A 16,574-nucleotide genomic window follows, 5' to 3' on the forward strand; every position below is an offset into this window, starting at 1 on the left:
TATTTATTTTTGTAGTTGCTTAGTTGGTCTTATAAAAGGTATCATCTCTGAACCAAGAGTTCTAGAGTTTTGCATTTCTTTTAGTCTCAGATCAACACAGCTATCAAATCCATCCCTTATTTCTTTTCACTTAGTTGCCCGAAGAAGGGTGTTTGAGCCTGAAAGCTTGCAAAGAACAATTTTTCCAATTATTTAGTTCGTCTAATAAAAGATCTCACATTGACCCAAAGACCCTGGTCTGCTTATGTCCTTAGAAATAAGGTTGTTGTAGCCGTGTTGGTCTTTTCCTGTTACCTGGTTTCCAGCCTGATGTACCTCCCCTGCACTTCCAAGGATCAAGCAATCCCCGCTGCAGCTCTCCCTGGGTCCAGCCGCAGATGGCCGGGGACAACCACCTCGACCAGCACTAGTTCTTCACAGAGGCACCCCAGTTCAAGGCTAACTGGACCTAAATTAGACCTAAGGCTAACTTACCGGCTAACCGCAGACTTAAAAATAACCTAAAAATACAGCTTGAATAATAAATAAATGAACTCTGCCATTAACAGACGAGGCTTTGCTAGTGAGGAGTTGGTTCCAATTGCCAGCGTTTTTTATTCTTGGGGACAATGTTTGCGGTATTAGCAATTCCAACCACTGATGTTTTACAGCCAGTCAGAAGCCACCAGGGTGTGAATAGCCATCAGGCACTGCAAGTCTTGGCCGCACGTCATTACACAACGGCTGATAGATCCATCAAGGTGTTATTTTTGCAAACTATTTCATGGGAGCAGGCCGTCGTGGAGCACCCCAGTGATTTCAGTGGGTTCCATGCACATGCAGAACTTAACAGAAGATTTTAAGGGCTGAAAACAGATCAGAACTATTTAGGAATATGAAACACATGCTCCACACTGACATTGTAAAAATGCATTCTTTACATAGCCCACTTTAAGCAGTGCTCAAAAGGAACCTGCTGTGGTGGTAAAAACACAGGACTGAATGTTAGAAAAGCAGGAGCTCCAACTTTTCCTGTTGGCCAATAACTTCCTTGCATGATGTTAACTATGGTAAATAGTCCTGTTTCTCCACCTGGAAAATCAGATGGTAATACTTACCTGTCTCCCAGGGTGTTGTTAGGTTTAATTCATGAATGATTTTTAAGGTCTTGAAGATCCCTTTACAAAAATACAAGACATTAGAAGCAGAGAGCAACATTTAAATTCCAAGTATAGTTAGAAACAGCTTTAGTAAACTAAGTCTTATTTGGGAGAAGAAAAAAAAAAAAACACAAAGAAGCTTTATTAAACCAAATTCAGCTACAATATAAACCCTGGAATGAAGCATAAACTATACCAATTCAGCATGTTATGGAAAGCTAACCTGCATAGCAAGAAATTAAATATGGGCATCCCAAAGAAGACTACAACAAAACAATTCATGCCATGCCCAATGCCTTATGTCCTTCTAGTAATTGCATTTCAATTATATCATTCACCTACTAGTGCCCCTTCAGTGTACTGCTGTTCATTTGTCACACCCACTGAATTTAGCAGATGCTTTATTTCAAGCCAGTTATATCTGCAACCAACCTGATGCCTACAAAAAGAGTTCACTGATTATTAGGCAGCCAAGGGTACCTCTATCTAGCCTTCACCAACACAGAGAAACAAGACTTGTTCACTCACTCCTAATCACATGCTGTTGTACCAGGGCCAGGTACTCTCAGGAGCATGCCAGAGCCTGAGGTCCTGAACACATCTCTGAGCACATGCCAAAAAGCAACTACACAGTCTTCTGGCAAGTGGCTCTTGAGCATTTGGAATAAGTAAGCAAGGCTTGCTTCTTGGCAAGTTATGAAATCACTGGAGGCATTAGACACGTACTGATGGGCTGTGACAGTTTATCAGCTCCTTGTCTTGTCTTGAATGCTCTAGACAGAAAGACAAGACAAGACAAGACAAGACAAGACAAGACAAGACAAGACAAGACAAGACATCTTCTAAAATACAAACTCTTGGAGATGGTGTGTACCCAAATGGACACGACCTAAGGAACAACTCGGAGCAAGTTAAAAAGGCGGCTGGTACTTACTGCACAGCAGGTGCTCTACAATATCTGTTCGAGTCCCTGCTCTCACTCCCCAGTGAGCAAAAGCTAAACTGGAGTAAGAGGCAGTTTTTTGGGGCAATGTTTTATTGGACCAATAGCATGGTTGGGACAGCTTACCTCAATGAAAGGGGGCCGAGCACCCACAAATTCAGCTTTTGCTTACTGAAGGGCAAGAGCTGCATCCAAACGGTTGCAAATTCAGTGGATCCAAAATGCATCCAAATCCAATAGAGCAGGCTGACATGAAGGAAGTCCCCACCTGTTTTTTCTCTCCAAACCCTTGTGTTTCATAGAATCAAGGAGTGGGAAGGGACCTAGACAGATCATTGAGTCCAACCCCCTGCCACAGGCAAGAAGGAGCACTGGGGGTGGGAGGGGTCATAAGACCCCAGCCAGGTGCCTATCCAGTCTTGAAGATTTCCAGGGAAGGCGAGAGCACCACCTCTCTGGGAAGCCTATTCCAGGCTCTGGCCACCCTTGCCGTGAAGTAGTTCTTCCTAATATCCAACCTAAACCTATCCTCCCTCAGCTTGTGGCCATTGTTCCTAGCGACTCCAAGGGGGGCCCTGGTGAACAGACTTTCCCCAAGTCCCTGTTACTGGCCCCTGATAAGGTTGTACAGAGTCTAGAGCAATGAGGCTTTGACTTTTACCTACTGTTATAGCACAGTTACCAACAACAGACTTGGACGTTTCACTCTGCTTACTCCTAGGAACGGCACTCTCAGCTCTGGGCGGCAAGTGCACTGAAAGGAAGAAATGGTACAGTGATCGTGCAAGTCCATTTTTCCCCACCAAAATAGCCCCATATTTTTGGTGTTCCTAAAATTCTGGAGCCCTGAAACAGGGAGTTAGGTTCAACACCTCCCTGTTTCATGGCAGGGGAGCACTACAGCAGGCTCTGGAAAGCCATTTGGCTGTCAGGAAGTCAGGCAGAGGCTGGTGACGACAGTAATGGAGAAGGGAAGCATATTAGATGAACAAGCTCATCTCTGAGGGGTGTCTGATAGATGGTTCCTCTGTGTACTTTGCTAAACAGATCATGGGGACACTTGGATAGCATGCGTTATATTCATTCCTTACCTGTTCCGTGGGCAAAGTTCTTTTTCTCTGCAGATAATCAGTCCAACACCTCTCATGAATACTAGACTCTGCAAGTCTTTCCAGCATTGGATTATCCAAGACCTAGACTTGAATCACCACATTCTCAAGCACTAGAGTCACACATACACAAAATATTTTATGCTTATTGTAATGCTTTTGATGTAATGAAAATAGCTTTGGGGTTTTTTTGGGGGGGGGGGGGTGGAAAAATCAACAAGAAATTTTAGCAAATCTACCCACTACGTGTGGTGTTTAACAAGGATTTTAATAGATTTCTTCAAGGATGTTCTGCTTCCTTTTGGCTCTATTTGACCCCATGTGCCTCTTTTAATACCCAGTGCCGCTAATGCACAGGGAGGCTTAGTTAAAAAAAAAAATTAGACATTTCCTTTTGCTGGACCAAATTCACAAAAAAAGCTAAAAATTTTCATATTGCACTGTATTCTGCCAGCACTTCAAAATGGACTACATTACTCAAGTCCCTTCAAGGTCCCAGCTATTTGAATTAATAAAAGACTAATGACTTGCATCCTTCAGAAACCTGAGATCTGCAAGGCAAGTAAATGGGAGACATGGATAATATCATTAGGTCCAATTTCTTGCTTTCCAGGTGGGAAGTACATGGTCAATTTGGAGTAGCATCCACAAAGCAAGCACTGGGCTCGTTTCCACGCAGTCCCATCTAACCCCGCAATTACAGGTTGGCATTTTAAGGTTTTTTCCCCAGATGTACAGCAGATTTTTGACAGATAGGGTGGTGAAAATATCATGGGTGTGGTCACTGGGCACTCACTCATCCTAAAGTGTAACAGGTGTTTAGCATATAGGAGATGAAAGGGGAATTAGACAGGAAAAGTTTGCCATTGCCCTTCCTTGGTTTCCAGGCACCCTGACTTCACAGCTTCATTTTTTTGTAAGATTTAATCTCTCAAAAGTCTTTCACACACTTTAATCAAAAACTTAATGGCTAGTCACTCACCTCCCTTCCAAATCCTGTGCGCATTATAGCTCAGAGCTTGTAAAATCTGAGTGCTCCAGCTCCTGCAGCACTTGAGAGCCTGAATACCCCACCGAGTAGAGTTCACTAGAGAAGCCAGCAGGTGTTACACATTGGGTAGTTTAGCACCCATCAACCTGAGAGAAGATAGAAAAGAATGAAGATCTTGACTACTCAGATACCTTATTTATTATACCTGGTAACGGGGAAAAAACCTGAATTGCTTTAGGCAACACCCTCAATCATACAGGATTTTCTTTACAAGTCAAGCTAGCAGTAGAGAAGAAGGGTCTAAAATTCAGACAAAAAAGCAAATACAAACTAAAACAGATGAATGAATTATTTGAATCTTTAGCACTTATTTTAAAACCTACGCATACTAAATGCAATGTTTTCACTGGGCAAATGAAAGACTTAAAACAAACATTGGGGTCCAGTGTTAACCCCAAGTTAAAATACATTTTTTAAAAGTTCACAGTACTAGTCTTTACAAAATCATTAAGATGTTGTTTTATCAGATAACATTTCAAACTGTTTTCATTGCAATTCCCTAGTGTTTTACTCATAATAAAAGCTGACACAGCAATAGGCTTAAGTCTGACCAAAAACAGACATACTAAACCTTCAAATACAGTGCTATTGCCAAAAGCACTATTTTTCACTCTCAAAATAGTACTATGAAGCAGCATAAATAATAGCTGTAGCCCAACAATTCTTTAATCTCAATTTTATTCCCACTTGCAGTGCATATAAGGAAGGAAAAATGAACAATTTCTTGTTATATTTGGTAGTTTGCCTGAAATTCTGGAAAAAGCAGGTACCAAAAATTGTAAACCAACATACTGCATAAACCAGGTCAAACTTGTCATAGTTTATTCAGTTTTTAAAGCAATTTAGATGCTTTTATAACTCTTACTCCTTTTACCTGTAGTTGAGCTTCAAGCATATTACACCACCCTCCTCCTTTCCCTCTGTTTGGGGTGTGGCATTCCCTATACTAGACTCAGGAAACACTCCTAGGGCATGGACCTCCCCACTACTCCCCACTTATATGCAAATCTCCTGGGTAGCTCCACCTTTTAGGGAGGAGCTGGTGAAGTTACATCCTTGAAGGCTGGAGTGTTTGGAAGAGTATGTGTTTAGTATTACAGACCAAAAGAAATGCATTAAAGAAAAGAGTGCTTAGGAGCCAGAAGCATACTGGTTTCCAAAAGAACAGACACAAACTCTTTAGGCAGCTATCTATTCAATATCATTAATTTTAGATTATGCCCTCAGAAAAAAATACAGGAGATATGAATGAGATCATTAGATCAGTTAGACAAATGTGGACAGCTAGTATGTGCTGTATGATGAGATTATCTATACCACGAAGCCTCTACTATCATAGTGAGTGCTGAACCCCCCCTAAATAGGAGCATAAAAGGATACCAATAGCAATGTACCACATCACCTTCCCAAACACTGCCAACTACGCTGACAAAAGCATTTTTCCATCAGCAAACCTACATTGACACCAGGTTTTTGACCCGTACAAATTTTTATACTCCCAGCCAATACAGCTAAGCTGGCTACAATACTACAGCTTTGGTTGGGCACCTAAAGGCTTTGGCGTCACCCGTTTGGAGCAGCTGCAAAAACCAATGGTGCAACATGAGCAAAAGCAGACACTGACACCTGCTTTGCACAAGGGTGGGTGAAAGAGGAAAGGTGTTTTCTTGAGGAGCAGACCCCTTCTACATATTGTGCTAAAGCAGCAGCACAAAATGGATCAATGTTTGTACCAAGTAAACTATGGGGTCATCATGCCTTCTTTAAAAGTTGATTTACATTGGTACAACCAATGTAATGGATGCAGTACTATTGCTATCCAGGTTCGCCCACCCTTCAGAGATTTCCATGTCCATTGCCAGGGGTATGGCTGCAGTACCTCCAATACTTAAAGCACAGTTCAAGTTTCAAATGTCAAAGTTTGGTTTAAAACATGGCCAATTTCCCCACCCCACCCCACCCAGGACTGGAGTGGAGTGAGCAGACCAGACTCCCTGCACAGCTGGATTTAAACAGAGGGGCCACATGGCCTGCAAACATGTCAGACAAGTGTAGGGCTTCACTGAGCGTGTTTGATTTGACTTCCAAGCAGTGTTGCCAGGTCTTAAATATAAAATGATTGTATTGGAAGCTCATAATTATCGTATTTGCTGACCAACAATCGTACACCTTAATATACGCAAATCAATATGCAAATAAGTCTTTACTTTATATTGCTCGCTGTACTCCAGTGAGTGAGAACTGGGCCATCAAAATTGAAGCATTTCTTTATTTTGAGGTGAGCCATCATAAGGAAGTGCTGACAGCAAACCCAAAAGTCAGTCAAGACTCCCCAAGGATGACTTTTCCATTTGCTGCATCAATGAGCTACCTCAAAAATTATCCAAATGCAAAACTCTAAAAACTCTTGGCTCAGAGAGGACACCTTTTATTAAACCAACTGAGAAATTGCAAAAAAAATATTTCTTTTCTATTTTACCAAAGACACTCCTCAAGAATTATTTTGTATTTTGATAAATACAAGTAGAAATAATTTGCATTTATACGTAAATACAAATAATTTGCATGTATATAAATTGATACAAATACAAATAATTTATATTTAAGTAAATACAAATCATTTGTATTGTGATATAAACGTAAATTATTTGTATTTAAGTAAATACAAATAATTCATATTTATACAAAGACAAATGTATACCAATGCAAATAATTTGTCTTGAGAGAAATACGAATAGAAATAATCTGCATTTATAAAGTCTACAACTTTATCATTATTTGCACGCTTTTACCATTATCGTTCAAGAGTGGAAACGATAAGCGCCCTCAACCCCGCTGGCCACGCTGGGCCTGAGTACAGCCCGGAGCCAGGCACCAGCGCATGCGCGTTACCGGTCTCTTGTTTCTCCCCCCACTCCTCGAGTTCTCCTTTGGGCCTACTCTCGCCTCACTCTCTATGATCCCTAAGTGTCCGCTCTGCCCTTCCCCCGTCCCACCTCGATGGTACGAACCCACATCCGGTTGCGGGTTTCCCCTTCCCGGTCTGGTGGGCGGGCACCCCCGCGCTCTGATTGGCGGAGCGGGCCGTTGTCGCGAGACTTGCGGCTGGCGGCCCGGCTGAGGCGGCGGAGCGGGTGGGAGCCGTGTGCTTTAGAGCTGGCGGCGCGGCCTGCGCGGTAAGATGGCGGTAGGGGCGCCGGGGGAGGACCGCAGCCGGGAGAGGGGCCGGCGGGGAGTCCCAGAGGCCGCGCCACGTCCCTCAACCAGGCCCTGAGGCAGCGCGGGGCCTGCCTAGCCTCCCCCAGCCCAGCCGGGGCCCGGGGCGGCGCTGCCCGTCGTGGCTGGTAGGGTTGAGGTCTAAACGCAGCGGAAGCTCCTCTCACACCTGGTGCACGTGCATGGAGGAAGGCCTCCTGGGTGTGCGCCCCACAGGAGCCCGGATGCACGGGGGGCTGCAGGGTATGGGCCTTCTCTGATGGGATCCTTATCTGGCGGGTCCATGTGTTCGCACGGCAGGAGTGTTTCGGGGTGTTGGTGCTAGCCATGTTGGTCCAGAGACCGAGGTTGCTTGGGTAAAGGCAATCTCTTCCATTAGACCAGTGAGATCCTTGGGAAAATTGACCTGGGTGAGCTGGGAGGCGGGGTGCCCGTGCCCATGCGCAGAAGCTTGCAAAGAACAACTTTCCAACTCTAGCTTTTTTTTTCTTTTTTTCTTTTTTTTTAATTTACTTTTTTTATAAGACATCACAACTAAATAGTTGGAAAAAACTGTTCTGTGCAAGCTTTCAGGTGCAAACACCCTTCTTCAAGCATAGGGATACACCGACAGCCTTGAAGAAGTGCGTTTGTGCCCGACAGCTTACAAAGAACAATTTTTCCAGCTATTTAGTTGGTCTAATAAAAGAGATCACAACTGAATAGATGGGAAAAAAGTGTCCTCGGCAAGTTTTTTGGGGGTGCTTGTGCCCAAAAGCTTGTAAAGAACAACTTTCCAACTATTTAGCTATCTTTCATTAGACATAGCAATTAAATAGTTGGAAAAATTGTTCTGTGCAAGCTTTTGGGTACAGACATCCTTCTTGAAGCGTATGGTGAGTTTGTTAGTGCCCCTATCCTTGAAGAAGGGTATTGGTGCCTGCAAGTTTCCAAAGTTCAGTTTTTTCCAGCTATTTAGTTGGTCTAATAAAAGAGATCACAAATAAGTAGTTGGGAAGATTGTTCTTTGCAAGCTTTCAGGAATGTTTGTACCCCGAATTTTGCAAAGAATGATTTTCCTATCTATTTAGTTGTCTAATAAAAGATATGAATTTTCATTTCTACCTAGAACTTTTATAATCTTTGCAATTGCCTGTGCCTAAAAGCTTGCGAATAAATAATTTTTATGGCAAATATCTAGTTAGTCTAATAAAAGATATCGCCTCTGTCACAAGTTTTGCTTCCTAATATAAAGTAACACATATTTATCCAAATAGCCTTGTCATCATACAATTGTGGCTTCTATGTTTACTTAGAAGACCCCTTGGGAAGCAGGTAGTTTAAAAGTCAGCTTGAGTTCAGCGCTGTAGCACATTAGTGACCACGTCAAATAATCCTCTCGTGATCAAGAATAAGTGCGTTTCAGCCTCAGATCTAACTTTTTTCCTGAGCCATTGCTCTTTATTAGTAACAGGTGTTCTTGAAGGCATGTGAAAGTCTTTGCCTTGTGCGTGTTTCTACCAAAATGCTCTTCCTTTCCTTACAGTGAGAGTTCAGAATGAGCTATGCAGAAAAACCTGATGAAATCACAAAAGATGAATGGATGGAAAAACTCAATAATTTGCACATCCAGAGAGCAGATATGAACCGCCTTATCATGAACTACCTTGTTACAGGTAACGGTGAACAGTGGGTATTAAATTTAGGAGGTTGCACTCTTCTGGATCAGATCCTGTGTTTCGCATCATAAAAATGAATGACATTTTATTGAAATGTATTATTAATTGGGTGCCATTAATTGATATAGCAGACACCAGTATTTGCTGTGGCTTCTCTTAGCAACGTATCAGCTCACTAGTGTTCTTTTGAGCAAAAATAAAACGTGTTGGCTTTGGATATAATGTTGAGATCTCCAGTCTCTTTTTAATTTTAATCATTTTGTCTCTTATGGCACTTGTGCTTTGGAATATGTCATTACCCCAAGTTGTATAGAGCTTAATATCACACTGTTTTTATAAAAATGGAAAATTCTGGTGCTCCCTACCAGTATAATTTGAATTGTGCCTTTCATCACGAAGTAAAAGAGACTACTAGAAACCATCTTTAGCTAACTTGACTGAACTTAATTGCAAGAGGACATTGATCTCTTAAACGTTTTTATCCTTATAAGCTTCTATATCATATTTGCCATCCAGACACTGAACTTCAAGTTGAGAGGGACAAAAACCCCTTGGAATTTGGCAGTTATGACATACAGTCTCTTGGCAAACTGTACCAGGGTGGAGCCATTAACAGTCAGTCTACACCCATATTTATGTCCATGTGCAACAGGAATCTGAGTGATAGGAAAACAATTAAATATTCAGCCATGAATCACTTGTATGTGTCTGTAAGTCAGAGCTATATGGTTTTGATCAGGGACTTATTTTTCACTCCCCCACTGGTGAACAAGAAATTTGTGTAGTGTACAAACTAGAGTATATACAGTCGTTTGGTTTTTATATATGTTTACTAAGGATATTTAAATAAGTCATCACCATCTTTTGCTGAGGTCTTTTCTGGCAAGGAATAACCAAGCCTACCTATCTGACTGCCATTCTGTTTTCAGGTATGGGGTCAGCAGAAGCTTTCTGAAGACATTTTGGTTCGGTTTCGTTTAATTCTACCCTTCAACTCCTTAGAAATGACATAGAATTTAGGATGTAAAATGTGAAGTCTTTCAAAAAATACTATCTTAATTTCATTCTCCCTCTTAGATACCTAATAGTTAGTTGTTGTTTTTTTTTTTAAATCTCAATGTTTTATTTGTAAAAATGTTCACTTCTATTGAAAAGTTTACAAATAAAATTGGGGGCCTTTGTACATGTTTGAAAAAGTTGGCTTAATAGATTTTGGAGGTGAAATGTTTTTGTTACAGAGGGCTTTAAAGAGGCAGCAGAGAAGTTCCGAATGGAGTCTGGAATTGAGCCCAGTGTTGACCTAGAGACTCTGGATGAAAGGATAAAAATTCGAGAAATGATATTGAAAGGACAGATTCAAGAAGCCATTGCATTGATAAACAGTCTTCACCCAGAACTGCTGGATACAAACAGATACCTTTACTTTCATTTACAGGTAAGACCCAGTGGTAAGCAAATGCCGAATTTGTTTTGTATCAGGAAAAACCTGGAGGCAGTGAAGAAAAGTTGTAATTGCAAGAGCTTTCTAATATGCAGTGGGTTGCAGTTTTAAAAGTCTATCTTCATACATTAACTGCAAGGGGAATTTTGTGGCATGGAGTCCAGTCATGTTCAACTTTACCATGTTTTACAAACTTTCCAATTGCCGATGGTTAATCATGTTTTCTGGCAGCACTGTACACCAAAGTTTTCTTTGAAAAGGTTTCAGAAGATACCAAAACTCTTCTGCAGAATAGGGTTAGCTTTACTATTACTTGTCGAATGAGAAATGCAATTGGAATTTCAATGCTTGCAAAATACCACTTTTAAAAGTGTTGATATATAATGTAATAGTCCCTATATATATTAAACACTTACCCAACAAGTACATGGAAAGCTCTTGCTTTCTCTTTCACATACAGCAGCAGCATTTGATTGAATTGATTCGGCAACGTGAGACAGAAGCAGCCTTGGAATTTGCCCAAACTCAGTTGGCAGAACAAGGAGAGGAAAGCAGAGAATGCCTGACAGAAATGGAGCGCACCCTGGCATTGCTGGCTTTTGATAATCCTGAAGAATCACCATTTGGAGACTTACTCAACATGATGCAAAGGCAGAAGGTACAGTTGTCTCAGATGAGAAGCTCTTCTCATGTATGTTCTCTGTGAGAGCTGGGATTTCATATTTTGCACAGAACAGAATTCTAGTGGCAAAACTTATGATAGCAATATTTTTAAAATATGCATGAATTCAGATCGTGTGAAATACTCCACGTTACATTGTTGTTTTGCCCCTCTCTTAATAGCAGGGTTTTTGTTTTACCTCTTAACTTTTGTCCACTGTAAATTTCAAAGTGTTGAAAACTATGCCTTTACACAGCTCCCTTATTCAAAAGTAGTAGTGTATTTCCCTTTAACTGGCTTTCTAGTCTGCAAATGCAAACCAAAACCACTTTGCTGGTTTATAAAATCCCTTGAGCTTGTTGCTTCTGATCAGCTCCTTGACTTAATTCCTGATGCTGCTGCTAGATTTTTCAGAGTTTTTTTTTTATCTGGGACTCTTTTTGTATGGTACTTGATTTATTGGAACTCAAAAGCCAGAGAGTGAGATCATGAGAGCAGCACTTTGTGTACTTTGGGCATTCTCTCTCAATTAATCTAGAGAATTACTACTAAATTCAGTATTTCTTTTCCAGGTATGGAGTGAAGTTAACCAAGCTGTTCTAGACTATGAAAACCGTGAATCTACGCCCAAGTTGGCCAAATTACTGAAATTACTACTGTGGGCGCAGAATGAGCTGGACCAGAAGAAAGTCAAATATCCCAAAATGACAGACCTCAGCAAGGGGACAATTGAAGAACCCAAGTAAATGTGTGCAGATGGACACCAAACAGTTTAAGTTCTGCACAGTATACTTTATATCAGTCTGTGACTGAAATATTTTTACTACAGTACAGCACTCAATTCAGATTTTTTTTTTCCAATGAACATCTTATTTAAAGGGACAATCCCTTTTAAATGCTGCAAAACTGCATTGAAAGGCACTGTATCTCTTGGAAAGTCTGATTTAGGCTATGCACTATAATACATTTTTAAAAAAAACAACTAAACAGGAACAGAAACAACTTTTTTAAGAGTACAGTACTCAAGGATTCTTGTTGGCTACTGATTGATGCTTAGTTTAGTGGCCAACCAGTTATATTGGCAACAATTCAGTTGAGTTTAACTGTCTCCCATTTGAAATGTATATAGAGCAGTGAATATTTTCTACTTTAAGTTATAGGCAGACATGTATTCCCCTTAACTAACAACTGGCCAATTTTCATCTATAAACATAACGTAAGGTCAATGTCTTGCCTAGGAAATAGTGTATAAACTTGTAAATCATAATTTAAGGACTTGTTTCTGACTCTGGTGCTTTATATGGTGAGAGTTATGTTTGCAATGGATCAGTGACCCATCTTTTCACAAAAAAAGTATTGCTGGAAATAAGTTTCTTTTTAAGTTCAAGAAAGACCAGAATGGCCTCTTCAAAGCAGGCATTGCATTACATTTAGTAATTGGGGTTTTTGATCAGGGATTTATTTCCCTGTATAAATATCCACCTTAGACATTGCTACAATGTCAGCTGGTTACTACAGCCTTTTGTAAACAAAGGATGTGATGCAATCCCCAGAGATTGAGGTCCGTTGTAGGCTTTATTGAGTGTCTGCTTTTGTACAGAATCTGTCTTTCTACTTGCAGATTGGCTGTTAAGTATAAGGGGTGTTGTTTGTAAGGCTAGTTATTCTTGCATCTTATGCCTTGGCTGAACAGAACAGTTGTTTGTAAAACCTTTTTCCATATCTGTTCCAAGAGATGTAGAATTCACCTTCCCCTGTAATATTGGTTGGTTTTTTTCCCCCACTCCAGTTAGGAAAAGTTATAACAATAATTCTTATCTTACACATGAAGCCCTGATCATTTTGGGTTTGGTTTTTTTTTATCATCTGGGTATAGAAGGTTTTGCTGTATGTATGACTTTTTACAGCACTGTGTACTGGTATATCCAGTAGTATTTAGCACTAATCTTGCCAAATCAAGAGCTAGATCCTGTAAAACAGTGTGTTGAGTTGTTGCAAATGGCATTGAGTTATTGCAGAACTGCTGAACAAAGACCAGTTTGGAAGAAATAGTAGAACATCACAGTACGCTGGCAATTATGTCATACCAGTCACACAGCGTAGATGCTCTAGTCGTGTATGGTAGCTATTACCCTGTAGAATTAAACTTAGTTTTCACTTTACTGGACTACTTAGGCATTAAACTGTATAAAGCTTTGCAGATACTTATGACTTAGGGAAACAAGCTAACAAAATCTGTTACTTATTGAATTACTGTGAACACTGTTTACTTGTGTAGCTATTTTCTGGGGAGACAGTTGTCTATAAAGCAGTTAGAGAGATACAGAACACCAAGGATAAGCTAGATGATGGGTGTAACAAAAGGAGACTATGGTTCTGTCCCATTTTTACTACTGATCGTTTTGCCACTGAGGCGTTCACCATGTACAATTATTTTATAATCCCTACAAAACAGTAGTGAGCTATCATTGGCTTCCACTTGCTGTAATAGATAGGCTTTACTTCACCCTGGTTGATTTATTCTAACAGTTTACCTAAATGTCTATGATGCAAATTTGTTTTCAGTCAGTTGCTTTTTAAAGACCATGTATATTACTTTGTTTGCAATAATCTGTATGGTTAATATAACCTTGTTTAATAACAAACTGCAAAAATGAAACTGGAACTAGATTTAATTTCTTCATGTACAACTGACAGTTTTTCTCCCGTCTGACCCTTGTGTGCTGAATCTCATCTAAAGCTTCTCCAGGATGAAATGGAAAGTGCATTTTTGTGGCATGACTAGCATTTTTCTCCATGAGAAATGCAGTACTGCAGTCCTGGCTGAGAAGTTCACCATACTTTTAAAATGCTCCATTAATTATTAGAGTATATTGGGCAGATACTGAGCATAGATTACTTGAATTTTCACTAGCTTGTGTTTTTCCATTAAAAATAAACATGTTTTTCTAGGGGGTTTAATATAAAATTTTAGTATAGGATTATTTCACTTTGTTTTTATGAACATGCCACATTGATAAGCAGCTTTAATCTGTAAAGTTTTTGGTAACTGCAAGAAAATATTTGAAAGCTATGCATTTTACAGAAAGCATAAAGGTAGTCATAATGGTACTTCTAAGGATCTTTATATTAGTGTATATAAAATAGTTTGCATATACAAATATAATATATTATCTGTTTGAAATATTCTGGAATGGTAGGGGCTGTGAAACATAACTTATGGAAATATTGTACACAGTAAACAGACCTCTGTCAATACACAAATGAATTTGTCATATGCATGAGAAATGTCTTATTTGGTGACTACTAATGAATGGGTTTTTGTTAACCCCATTATTGTTAGATAACCACTTTGACAAATACCATTAAATGCCACTTTGATCAGTTTGCTCTTAGTGTAAAATATATACAGGTATATTTTTGTTCCACTTTACATATCTTTAAGAAGTTACAAATAACTTTTGTACGAACGGCGTGGCAGCATCTATCTATGCTTTGTTCTGAACCCAGTGGCAACAAACATAGTAATGAAATGTCAGAAGCTACTCACTCACCCCTCTCCTACCCTCTTCCTTGCCAAAAACAAAGGCTTTTTTGCATTAATGCTGTGAACATAAAGTAGTTGCATCATTGTGAAATATCCTACCTTGTCCTTTGTAAAAAAGAAAGAAAGAGAAAAAAACCTTGGCAAATATATTCTGATTAGGAGATGAACTTTACACCTCTGAGAGTGATAAAACTGCCTAATTATTTCTACCTCTTGGTAGTTAACGATGTTTCTGTTTTGCCAGTCCAATTGGAAAGGTATATTTGTACTTGCTTCTGTTGTACATTAGAGCCATCCATGAAGGGCAGGGAGTGGTGGATTTCTATATATGTGAAGTACTAAGAGAAGAGCTTTTCTTCCAAATACTATTTACAGAGCTGTCTAACCTCTTGCATTACCAGGGAAGAACTGGTAGTTGTTGCTGGGAAACCAGTATGAAGGCGAACACGCGGATGGGATTTTTGTCTTGAACTCTTGGAGAAGCAGACATAACTCATTAGTAGGAAGCTATCTGAAGAGCGAACTGAGGTGGAATCTCTTCTTGAATAATGTCTCACTCTCACAGTTTTAACTTCGACAGCACAAGCACATGAAGAAGTTTGCCAGAAAGTGTGTGTGTGTGTGTGTGTGTGTGTGTGTGTGTGTGGGGCTGTATATGAAGTTTTTTAGTGAAACATGAAGATAACACTGACATTTGTTCTTCAGTTGTACTGTCCCAAATACTTCTTTTTGTCTATACTTTTTTTTTGTAAAATCGCTCTGGTTTGCATAGTTGAGTGCAAGTTAAAACTATGTTTTTAAAATTGTGTTTTGCCTCAGCTTATTTCAAAATACCTTCTAGCACGAAGACATTAAGTTGGAGAGTAGTCTGTGTCACATTTTCTTGATGGTCCTGGCCTGCAAGGCAGTCTTTTTAGGAATGCCCTTACTATTTGCCAGGACCTAGTCTTAACTTGGTCCTACTGCTCTACAACTGGCTTCCAGGCTAGAACCCCCTTGCTTGTTATGGCTGCAAAGCAACTCCGTGTGGGTTCAAGATCCTTTCTGGGAGTTCTGCATCTTAAAGAAGTGATGCAGCCAGTAAGTAGTTGCAGCAATGCATCCCGGCCATCTCAAAGCAAGCCAGTAGCTATTAGCATGTGTAGTCCTTAGTTTGGTATGAAGCAGCTAAATTTAACGAGAGCAGTCATTTACATACAGAGCCAGGAGGATTTTGGGGTGTCTTCTCCCCAGTGGTAGTATCATCATGACAATACATCTGTTGTCAAAGGAAGCCACTTAAAACATGTGTTGCCCCTATCCATACATATGGATTTAGTTTGGTACTTGAGTACACATTTGTACTAGCCCAATCACGTTCAGGAGCTAGTGATACAAAGCCAGTGTGTAAATTGTCATAAATGGGTCAAAAAAAATTTCCACACTTGCTACATCCAGATATTCCTAATGGGTTTTTTTAATGTGAAAGTGAAGATTTGCAAGGGTTGCTTTACCTGGAATATTACTGTTTTAGAGCAAATAAAAACTGAATATTCAGTTTTCCTTTCCTGCCCTATCTTTTTCTACCATATATAGCAGCAAAAATGGAAATTAAGTACAATAAGCTGTGTCAAATGGAGCATGTTCTTCCCTAGCCTAAGTGTTTCAGCATGGGGGATGAGTGATGGAAGGAGAGAATTTTTTAGTTGGAAATAGACAGTTTAATCAAAACTGTAGAAAGAGACAGCTTAAGGTCTGGTTCACAGCTGAGCCTTGTAAGTGAATGTCTCACTTATAAATGGTGCGAAGTTGGAACTTGAGATACAAAGC

The 16,574-nt window shown here is 40.0% G+C and overlaps 1 protein-coding gene across 1 annotated transcript; it reads left to right on the top strand.

The window, feature by feature from the left end:
• The first annotated feature begins 7,311 nt into the window (after positions 1-7,311).
• GID8 (GID complex subunit 8 homolog) lies at positions 7,312-16,301 on the top strand. Its single transcript, XM_019548242.1, has 5 exons — positions 7,312-7,418; positions 8,984-9,113; positions 10,355-10,551; positions 11,018-11,215; positions 11,791-16,301. Exons 2-5 carry the CDS (start codon positions 8,996-8,998, stop codon positions 11,962-11,964), a joined length of 687 nt encoding a protein of 228 aa, XP_019403787.1. The 5' UTR covers positions 7,312-7,418; positions 8,984-8,995; the 3' UTR covers positions 11,965-16,301.
• Positions 16,302-16,574: the final 273 nt, after the last annotated feature.

The sequence above is a fragment of the Crocodylus porosus genome, unplaced genomic scaffold (assembly GCF_001723895.1).
Source record: "Crocodylus porosus isolate Cpor-Errol unplaced genomic scaffold, CroPor_comp1, whole genome shotgun sequence".
NCBI lineage: Eukaryota > Metazoa > Chordata > Crocodylia > Crocodylidae > Crocodylus > Crocodylus porosus.